At 38.1% G+C, this 10,028-nt stretch overlaps 4 protein-coding genes across 4 annotated transcripts; 3 read left to right on the plus strand and 1 right to left on the minus strand.

The window, feature by feature from the left end:
* Positions 1–1,699: 1,699 nt before the first annotated feature.
* On the plus strand, positions 1,700–2,957 carry CBG09734 (the record flags this gene model as incomplete). Its single annotated transcript, XM_002637162.1, has 4 exons — positions 1,700–1,834; positions 1,885–1,974; positions 2,025–2,110; positions 2,879–2,957. 4 exons carry the CDS (start codon positions 1,700–1,702, stop codon positions 2,955–2,957), a joined length of 390 nt encoding a protein of 129 aa, XP_002637208.1.
* A 1,819-nt stretch (positions 2,958–4,776) lies between these two features.
* On the plus strand, positions 4,777–4,983 carry CBG27069 (the record flags this gene model as incomplete). Its single annotated transcript, XM_045237572.1, has 1 exon — positions 4,777–4,983. The coding sequence occupies one exon, from the start codon at positions 4,777–4,779 to the stop codon at positions 4,981–4,983; it is 207 nt and encodes a 68-aa protein (XP_045098888.1).
* Positions 4,984–5,701: 718 nt separating this feature from the next.
* CBG09733 lies at positions 5,702–6,418 on the plus strand (the record flags this gene model as incomplete). The annotated part of the gene is made up of 2 exons (XM_045237573.1): positions 5,702–5,931; positions 6,334–6,418. The coding sequence occupies 2 exons, from the start codon at positions 5,702–5,704 to the stop codon at positions 6,416–6,418; spliced, it is 315 nt and encodes a 104-aa protein (XP_045093962.1).
* Positions 6,419–6,641: 223 nt separating this feature from the next.
* CBG09732 lies at positions 6,642–7,253 on the minus strand (the record flags this gene model as incomplete). Its single annotated transcript, XM_002637160.1, has 3 exons — positions 6,642–6,860; positions 7,006–7,155; positions 7,209–7,253. The coding sequence occupies 3 exons, from the start codon at positions 7,251–7,253 to the stop codon at positions 6,642–6,644; spliced, it is 414 nt and encodes a 137-aa protein (XP_002637206.1).
* Positions 7,254–10,028: the final 2,775 nt, after the last annotated feature.

Raw genomic sequence — 10,028 nt, forward strand, 5'->3', positions numbered from 1 at the left:
CACGTAATCTTTATGTTAGCAACAAGAGTTTTGTGCCTGTATCTGAACCGGTTCTCGTATGAAGTTTGTTCTCAGAACACCTGCAAGCATTGCGAAATGATAGGAGACGAAGTGCGTAATATTGGAATTCTGACTAATAATTTGAAATGAGATTCCGATTCTCAGAAAAACAAAGAATGAGTCAACTCCGCCAAGTTATTCATAAATTTCAGTTCCGATGCGTAGTCTAGTGTTCTGAGTCTTCTGGGATTGTGGCTTACTCATTACTCTCCATTTTTCCTTTCTTGAAAACTACTGATGTGAAATATTTTTTGACCTTTTGATTTCCTCTCACACTCACAATCAAATCAGGGATTTTCAAAAAAGTTTAGAATTATATCTTTAGGTGGAAGCAATACATAATCTCTTTCTTAATATTTCGATATTCAATATTTGGTATTCGTTTTCCCGTAATGTTATAGAAAACCAAATTTGCAAAATCAGAAAAGACACGGATTTTTGAAAAAGATTACTGTACGTTACTATACCAATTACTACTTTAGTTTGTATATTAAGGAATACGGCAGCTCTAGGATTACTGTATATAAACAAGCAATACTGTTGTCTAGGCTTACTGTAGCACGTATAGGGTTACTGTAGGAGTTATATAAAGGGTTACATTGAATTTTCAGATCTGGGTAACTGGTATACATATTTCCACATATCATCATGGATTCTTATCGTTTTTCCCTCATGTCGGTAGCATTTAAGGACTGAAAACAATACATTAGTCAAATGCAAACCCGAGTCTTCAGCACCAAATCCCTTAAAGCATAGGGTTTAGACGAAATTTTAGAACGAAATATACCCCTTTCTGATACAATTCTTCCCGCCTATTACAAAAAGAGCTTCTCAGCACCATATGGTATTTCATTCCTCTCTTAATTCTGCAAAAGTTTTGTTCTTTCAATTTAACTTTGACCTAGTTGATCCCTTCCGCTTTTTAGATCTCTGCCATGCACCTGATCTCTAGAACTCTGATATAGACGATGATAAAACGATGGAAGAGGACTGTGATGCTTGTGCACTTTCCCGTTTTGAGCATTACAACAATCTCAAAAGTGCATTGCTTCTCCACTACTTCTCCATCGTATACAAGACCTGTTATTAGTATACTTTGCTTTTTCCCTGGTAGCTTTTTCTCAAGTTTTGAAAGGTTTCCGCAAAGAATCTAATCCACTTTTTGGTCCTCCCCCTCCTTTCCTTTTTCCACTTATAATTAGGGGATAGGTGTATGTGTATACATGTGGTCCTCGAAACTTTTCCCTCACAACTTTTCTATTTTGTTTCCCTTTTCCCGTTTCTAACTTCACTCTTCTGGAGAAAAAGAAGTAGGGGTGTTTGTGATAGTAGTTGTCGCAGGTGGAGAGTTGAATCGAATCAGGCGGTAAGAGGGGAGGAAGAAGAGGTGAGCATGGCAACCAACCACTGCTTGCTCATGAGCTCCTTTCTCTCTTCTCACCGAAGCACCAACTGATTAGTGTTGAGTCGCGAGCCGTCTTCTTGTTTCGCTTCTCATGTTTTCTATTCTCTTTTTTGTTCTAAACGGCTTCCGATTGTCTATTTTTCTTCCTTCTTCCCATCCAACATTGACCCAACTTTATGAATATCTGTATCTTCCTCATGTTCATTCCTCTGACCATCATCTCTTTTCAGAATCATGTCACGAAATCTTCCGATCTTCCTCTTAATTATTCTTGCCTTGATGGCCGCTACAAACGCCCTCAGATGTCACCAGATCAATCGAGGAAGTATTAATGATCCGAACGCTATCACGACAGCAACATCTCTCCAGGTATTTATTGGTTTGAACTACTGTAAAGAATTTAAGATTATCGTTTTCAGGACTGCATGGTCGGAGCCAATTCGTGTGTCAAGACCATCGACTATTCCCAAGGAGTCTTCTCCAAACAATGCCAAGTCGGAAACTGCACTGTAAGTTTACCAAACTTGGGATACCTCAAAACAACAACTCCACTTTTTAGACTGCACTGGGACAAACTCAAGCACCCGCTAACTGCTTCAACAACTCTATCAACACCTTCGCCACTTGCTGCTGCTACGGAGACGGGTACGAATCAAAAAAGGGGATACATTGAAAACTTTAGTCATGCGGCTTAGAGGGTGTACTAATGATTAGGTAGAGGAGACAGAAAGGAAAATCATGAAATATTTCGAAATCTTAGTCGTATTTTAGTCACTGTTTTTAGGTGGGAAATGCATATGAATAACAAAAAGAGCGTGACGGAATGTAAAGTGTATATGAGGGTAGCTGAATGTTTCGACACTGGGGGGGGGGGAGGGGGGGATTGTTTATAAGTTTGAGCGTTCAAAACAGTGAAACTGTACTGTTACATTCTGAGAGCACAGCATGGAAGAGAACCTCAATTTGAAATTTGCCGTCAAGCCAAGTTTGGGCGATTTTGAAATATTCGAATCTGGCACGCAGCCAACTTCCGTGTGCGAAGAAGCGCACTTTTCCCAGGCTCCCAACCGCAATGCCGTGGGAGAGTCAATCCGGTCTCATATTATCTATTTTGGATTTTTGATTTTTGAGAACTGTCAATTTCTTTTTCTGAATTATGGTGTAGTGCTGTAGTGAATTCTGTAGTCTGATAGAACGGGAGGTGACAAGATTGGGTCGGGTTTCTCAGAAAGACTCGTAATATTATTACGAACTACCGGGGGAAGTGATTCAATGTCCCGCCAGTATTCCCACACATGACGTGATTTCCGATCTTCCCAGTCAGGAAACCTGTCTCGAAAACAAACAGTGTTATTCTCTGACGCGATCCAGCGACCCCAATAATAAAGTTCCAAACCATAAATCTTTTTTCAGATGCAACGCCAGCCCATCAATGCTCCCACTCGCCACGTCTCTGTTCGCCGTCCTAATTCCAGCCTTCCTTCTCTCCTAACCATTACTTCGCCTACTTATGGCACAGTTCTTTTCCTTTTTCTTAGAATTCTCAGAATGTAAATACATATAATATCAAAAATCGGTCGAAAGTCTGAATTCAAGAATTCTCATAATTACTTCAAATGAGTAATCACCTATCTGACTCAACTTTTGAATTTCTTGTTTTTGAATTTTTCTACCCCACTAACCTGTGATATCTGACTCATCTCATTTTCCCCCATGACTTTTCTAAATTTTCCGATCTCTGAGCCAACTTATTTTTTTCCCCACAACTCTCAAACTCTCCATGTAATTTCATCTTTCAATATATTTTCAATAAATCTACATTTTTCAGTGATTGCTAGTTTTCTTCTGGACGTGCTTAGCAATTGAAACCTTTGAAAATGAACTGACCTGACATACGAAGGAAGGAAATGCTAGAGGAATTAGAGAGTCATGAAAAGATCAATATGAAAATATCTGGAGCATTTTGGGCGGAGTAGATTGGGAATTACTTTTCGACACACATTGAGCATTCTCCTCCTTCATTTTTGATGTTGATCAGTGTTAACTAGCGAAACAAACCACATGAAAAATGACCAGCGTCGTCTGAATTTTCCTTGAATCATTGAAACAAAGGAGTCTCAACTTTCACTCGCTGTAACATCTCCTGTAGTCCTAGATGCCGTCCCAATAAAAAGTAGGTCACCCCCCCCCCGATTCACTAAAAGTAGACGTTTTTGGTTTTAATTTTTAGGCCGGCCGATCACTTTGAAATTGTGGGATAAACAGCGTACCAGATGTTAGAGCTCGGTCGAGTTCTACAACATCCAATGAGAATCGGCCGGCTCATTATAGTCTTATTATAGCTTATTATGGTTATTTTGGCCTATTATAGGTCGGAATTTTTGCCTGGCAGACAATTTTTACCCGGTCCGGCTATTAAATTGTTTTTATAAGCGGTTATAATGCTCGCCGAGCTCTATTACTGGCATGGTGTGTTGTTTTGCCCACAATTTCAATTTTAAAGCAAGTTATCAGTCGGCCGGTGCCGGTCCACAATCGGCCCGTTGAAAAGCATAGCATCAGCAATTCAGTTCTTGAAGTTCAATATGTTTTCCCTTGTCTTCGATTTTCTGAACATCTTGTTTAATATCTTTTTGTTTGAAAATGTTCCATTACTGGACCATAAAAATTTCTGACTTCCACCTCACAAAACATTTTTCGAATTTTGTTTAGAGTACGTCGTCAAAAGTAACCACAAAACTCTGACTTGTTTTTGCCTCTCAACCCTTTTTCGGTTGTTTAAGGAGCTTAGTTTTAGTGATCTTTTGATAAATGTTTGTTTTTGTTTTTTGTCAAACTATAATATTGTTGAGTATAGGGCTCTGAAAATCTAAAAAAAACACGAGTACTAAAAAATATAGTCGACATGAGGGATGATGGGGCCAAAAATACAGTACATTATCTAATAAACCTGAGAAAGGGATTCTATAGAGCAAGGTAAAACAAACTTTTGTGTTACCATAAAATTACATTTTTCATTTACATTTCTCAGATTTCCAATTTCTGGTTACTGTTTTGAAATGATGAATATTTTGAAGAGCTTTGATCATGAATACCTTAACCAGAGTGATTTTGTGTCCACTTGGGATCGTCAAAAAACTTGGTTTGTCTAGACTATGAGAATATTTTTTTTCTTTCCACCCCAACCTAATTTAGTATAATAACTCCCTGAAAATGTATGTCTCGTTGTTAACTGAGAACCTAATTCAGTTACGTTTCCTTATCAACATATCCCGTTAAGAAAAAAACTAAGAAAACGTCAGAAATATCTTATGAACCCTCTACATCAGTTCCTGATATCAGCCCAATCTGATACTTTCCGAAACCTTGCTGTTAAGCTACACCTTTCCAAGCATCTCCTCTTTTGGTCATTAGATAACAGACAACTCAATGGCTTCTTCTTCTTCTGGCCACTTAACATCCATTTTTTCTTCGACTTTCAAGAAAACAATTCAGAGCTTATCCAGATTGTCAGCTGACCAGACCTCCACTAAGAATCCAATCAACACAATTCCTTCTTTCCACTATTTCCTTTTTTTTTAAAGTTTTTTAGAAGCTCTAATTAATTCTAATATATAATCATAGTAATAATTTTGTGTTTCGCCTTCTCGAAACATTATGAATTTTGTGAACCATGTGATAACAAGTCACGAGAAACTCAAAAGTTGAGCTTCGCCCCACCCCCTTGCTCATTTTTCTAATTCTGACTCCGCCCATTTTTCGTCTCGAAGTGAGAGTGGATAAAAAACGAGAGACGGAGTATACGGTGGTGAGAAGAAGTACAACCCGAGCCTCGAGCCTTTCCATCAGAAGCCTTCTCTCTCATTTCATTTCTCTTCCTAACTTTTTTTCCATTTCCTCCCGCCTCTTCTCTCTGTTGCTTCACATCGGTTGCCATTGTTACCAAAAGTCGCGTGCTTCTCCCCGCTAGCCCCTCTCACTCTCCGATCTTAATCATATAATTGTGAGGAGGCTTCGTGAAGGACTCACACTTTCAATATGCTTTTGCGCGCGCACCACCGGAAATTTCGGTGTCACACGGGCAAATTGGAAACAAAGTGTCCGCCCCTTCCATATCCTATCTCCGCTCTTCCCTCGAGCTAGCTCACTGCCATATCCATTTCCCTTTTTTCTCTCGATTGAAAGGATTCCTCTAGACTTCATTTCTTCCATAAACGCAATCCTAGAATTTTCAGAATGATCCGTCCAATCTTCTTCGTTCTGGCCTTTGCCGCCTACAGCGCTTATGCTCTCCAGTGTCACCAAGTCACTGCTGGAAACCTGTCGATTCCAGACACATCCCAACGCCAGGTAACCCAGGAACTTTCAATTTCTTCAACTCATCATTGCTTTTCAGGAATGTATGGTTGGAGCTCTCACCTGCCTCAAAGTCGTCGACTACTCCCGTGGAACCTACACCAAGCAATGTCAAGCCATGAATTGCACGGTTAGTCATGCTCAATCGATTTCGTAAGATTCCCATAGCAATACGAGCCTCGAAATTCTAGTTTCTCACCTGTCACTGCCTTTCCCTAACAACAAATATCACATGATCAGCTTTTTCTGAATTCGTGCACACTCACACGCTCGCGCGCGAGCTTCTCATTAGCGAATTCTAGAAGCATTAGTTGATACGTGGGAATCCGAACAAGCGTCTTGTAAACCGAGATGGAAATTCTTATATTTTCTAGCAAGGCGGAGTCCAGAACAGCGCTGCTGGCTGCACAAACACCTCTGCTTTCGCAGCCAACGGAGCTACTTGCTGCTGCTACGGAGATGGGTATGTGATAGAAAACTGGAAGTTTGCAGATGATAAAAATGCCTTTCAGATGCAACTCCGCCCCACAGACTGGACTCATCACCGCCTTCGGAATCACTACCGCCCTCGTTTCCCTCGTCAAGTTCATGGCATAAATGTGCTAATTTAGGGAACATGTTAACTTTCTCTTAGTAATTCTTTTCGGTTCATTTTTTAATCCTATCTCCTCCTGTGACCCCTCCTTTTTTCGCCCCCAAAAATCTGTGTGATATATATTTTTGTTGTGTGTCTCTATACCCCCAAAACTTATATTTATTCATTCAATTATTCAGTGCTTAACAATTTAAACCCAAATAAAACACCGAAAAGAAAAACAAGTCAAAGTACTTGGGTCTTCTCGCCATCGCACTTAAGAACTGCATAGGAAACTTCTTTCGAGTGTTTCTTAGCTCCTTTGATGAATCGACGAACTTCATCACATCGAGCATCGTCTTGGATTTTGAACATAACTGCAAACTTCCCTCCGTGATCTACGATAGATTGTTTGATGTTGTCAGATGGATACTTGATTCCTTCGGTTCGAGAATAGTCGTCTACCTGGAAACCAGTGATTCTTTTATTTCAGAAAATCAAAATAATAAAAGATCAGCTGCGACCTCATGTGAAATAGATAAAAGTTTTGTTATTGAAAGCTCAGAAAGTTCAATTCAGAAAGTATTTGCAAAACAAAACAACTCCTTACAGTATCTTTGACAATCTTCAAGTTGGATGCATTCTTCTCTGGATCGAAAGATCGATTGGAAACCAATTCCACACTGATGTTGACAAACTTTGGTGGCTCGAATCCACTTCCTTCTTCAGTGAGCAGTTGATCTTCAGAGGTACAACCGATCTGAAAACTTGTTTTGAAAACGGAAGGACGGCTGTCTGATTCGCAGAACTGACCACAAAAACCAACGCTGAGAACACAATATAGAAGGGAATAGTCATGATGATTCTGAATAATCCATCGGTCTATGCACTTTTATATCATTTTATGTTTGTTTACAGTAGCTATGGGTTGAATGAGATGTTTATTGAAATGATTTCCTTTTCATCAAATATTAAATTCTGAAAATGTATAGTGTATGAATAGAAATGTTCGTATTCTGCAAGACAAGTTCTGAAAGGAAAAAGAAAGATGATTATTTGTTTTCAATGGAAACCAATTTGTTAAGTTTTGTTGGATTGATTTGACTCAATTTTCTCCCATTCCCCTTAAATGTGTCCCGTTTTGAACCGACAAACTCCTGTTTCCTTGGTAGTTATGTAACCTTTAATTATATTGAAAATTCTATAAATAAAGCATTTAATACTAAAGCATATTTTGGTACTAATAAAAAAGTGGCGAGATGAAGTAGATATGTATTTTTCCCGATAAGTGTTTTTAGTCCTTTTCTAGGGCTTCTTTTTTTTATTGCCCTGATTGAGTGAGCTCAAACATCCATTTTACAAAGCTTCTGCCACATAAGTTTGTGGTCAAGAAGTGTGTGTGTGGCTCAGAAAAACAAGAAAAATCACCTGTTCATGGGAATGCATGACTGACTAAAATAGCTTGATCATTGTTTAGATTTCATCTCAACTTTCTCATATGGAAGTCCCACGGATGTTCAAGAATACAAGTCTGGAAAAGGACAAGATTCTAGGAATGGGACCGATAACAGAAATTTTACATAGCAAAGAAATCGAAGTTTATCAATCTATTGGAAAGAGGAGAATTGTTACATCGCTCATTCAAAATGGGAATGTTCAATGGAGAATTTGCAAAAAAAAAGAATTTTCGGATACATGCTTTCCCGGAAGAATAGAACGATCTGAACGCGTTCATTGATTTTCGAGTATATCCATGAAATTCCAATGAATCAACCTATTGTAGCTTTTGATTTGATGTCAGTTCTCAAGGCAGAGTTCTCAACTATCGTTCGAGGAACAAGTTTTTGAATTAAACACTAAAATAACTCAAAGACAAAACTGTATGGTCATTGTAGTTTCTGTGTTTTTAGGTTATTTTGCTTAATGTTAGCGCACAACTTATATGTGTGTACGTCATCTTGTTTTATAGGTCATAAACCAGTTCTGGGTCACTGCGATTTATGGAGTTCAAATTTAATGTATCGAAAAACAGAGAATGGGAAGTTGGCATTGAAACGGTTTATAGATTTTTAAGGAATCCAAGACAGAAGTGACCATACATGAATCATCTTTCCAGTTATCGTGCAGTCCTAGAATGATATCGGCAAGAGTATTTGGTTGCTTTCTGTCTACAAATACTGTTTTTGATCTGATAGTTTTCCAAATAGAATTGGAATTTTCAGGATAGAAGATAATGTTTTAAGAATTTTCTTAAAGAGTACGACAAAGTTTTTGTTGAAGAGCTAAACGGATTTTCAAATCCGTACAGTTTACAGCAGGTTTCAGCGAAATCTACTTCTTACTAAGGAAACTTTTCTGTGTGTCTGTGTGTGTGTCCGTCTCGGACATTAACTTGAATAACTCAAAGGCGCGTGGGACTCCTATAGTGGTGTGTGGTATGTAGTCATGGACTGCCGAGCGCTTCATGTCTATGGTGTCCTGGGCCTTCTAGCTAACAGGGAAGCTACAGTGTTGAGTATCGAAAATTTCAAAATTATGCTCAAACTCAATAAAACTTCACGAAATTATGCAAAACGGTTTTTTGGCCTATCTAGGTGTTGCCTGCATAAAATTGATCACAAATCTTCAGAACTGAAAAATTTCGAAAATTTCGTTTCTTTTGTGTATCACTTGAATTTCGATCCTGTGGACTACTGGAAATGGGTCATAGTAGTTTCCTTTTGAATACAAGGTTCTTAAGTTATGCGGAAAATTCTAGAACATTCCAGAAAATTCCAGTAAATTAAAGAAAGATCCAGAAAATTCTAGAAAATTCCAGAAAATTCTAGAACATTCTATAAAATTCCAGTAAATTCCAGAAAAATTCAGAACATTCTAGAAAATTCCAGTAAATTTCAGAAAATTCCAGAAAATTCCAGTAAGTTCCAGATCATTCTAGAAAGTTCCAGAAAGATTCAGAACATTTTAGAAAATTCTAGAAAATTCCAGAAAGATCCAGAACATTCTAGAAAATTCCAGTAAACTCCAGAAAGATCCAGAACATTCTAGAAAATTCCAGTAAATTCCAGAAAGTTCCAGAACATTCTAGAAAATTCCAGAAAGATCCAGAACATTCTAGAAAATTCCAGTAAATTCTAGAAAGATCCAGAACATTCTAGAAAATTCCAGTAAATTCCAGAAAGATCCAGAACATTCTAGAAAATTCCAGTAAATTCCAGAAAGATCCAGAACTTTCTAGAGAATTCCAGAAAATTCCAGAGAATTCCAGAGCATTCTAGAAAATTCCAGAAAATTCCAGAAAGATCCAGAACATTCTAGAACATTCTAGAGAAATTCCAGAAAGATCCAGAACATTATAGAAAATTCCAGTAAATTCCAGAAAGATCCAGAACTTTCTAGAAAATTCCAGAAAATTCCAGAAAATTCCAGAACTGTCTAGAAAATTCCAGTAAATTCCAGAAAGATCCAGAACATTCTAGAACATTCTAGAAAATTCCAGAAAGATCCAGAACATTCTAGAAAATTCCAGTAAATTCCAGAAAGATCCAGGACTTTCTAGAAAATTCCAGAAAATTCCAGAAAATTCCAGAACTTTCTAGAAAATTCCAGAAAGATCCAGAACATTCTAGAACA

This window comes from Caenorhabditis briggsae (assembly GCF_000004555.2).
Source record: "Caenorhabditis briggsae complete genome, chrV, whole genome shotgun sequence".
NCBI classification, from domain to species: Eukaryota; Metazoa; Nematoda; class Chromadorea; order Rhabditida; family Rhabditidae; genus Caenorhabditis; species Caenorhabditis briggsae.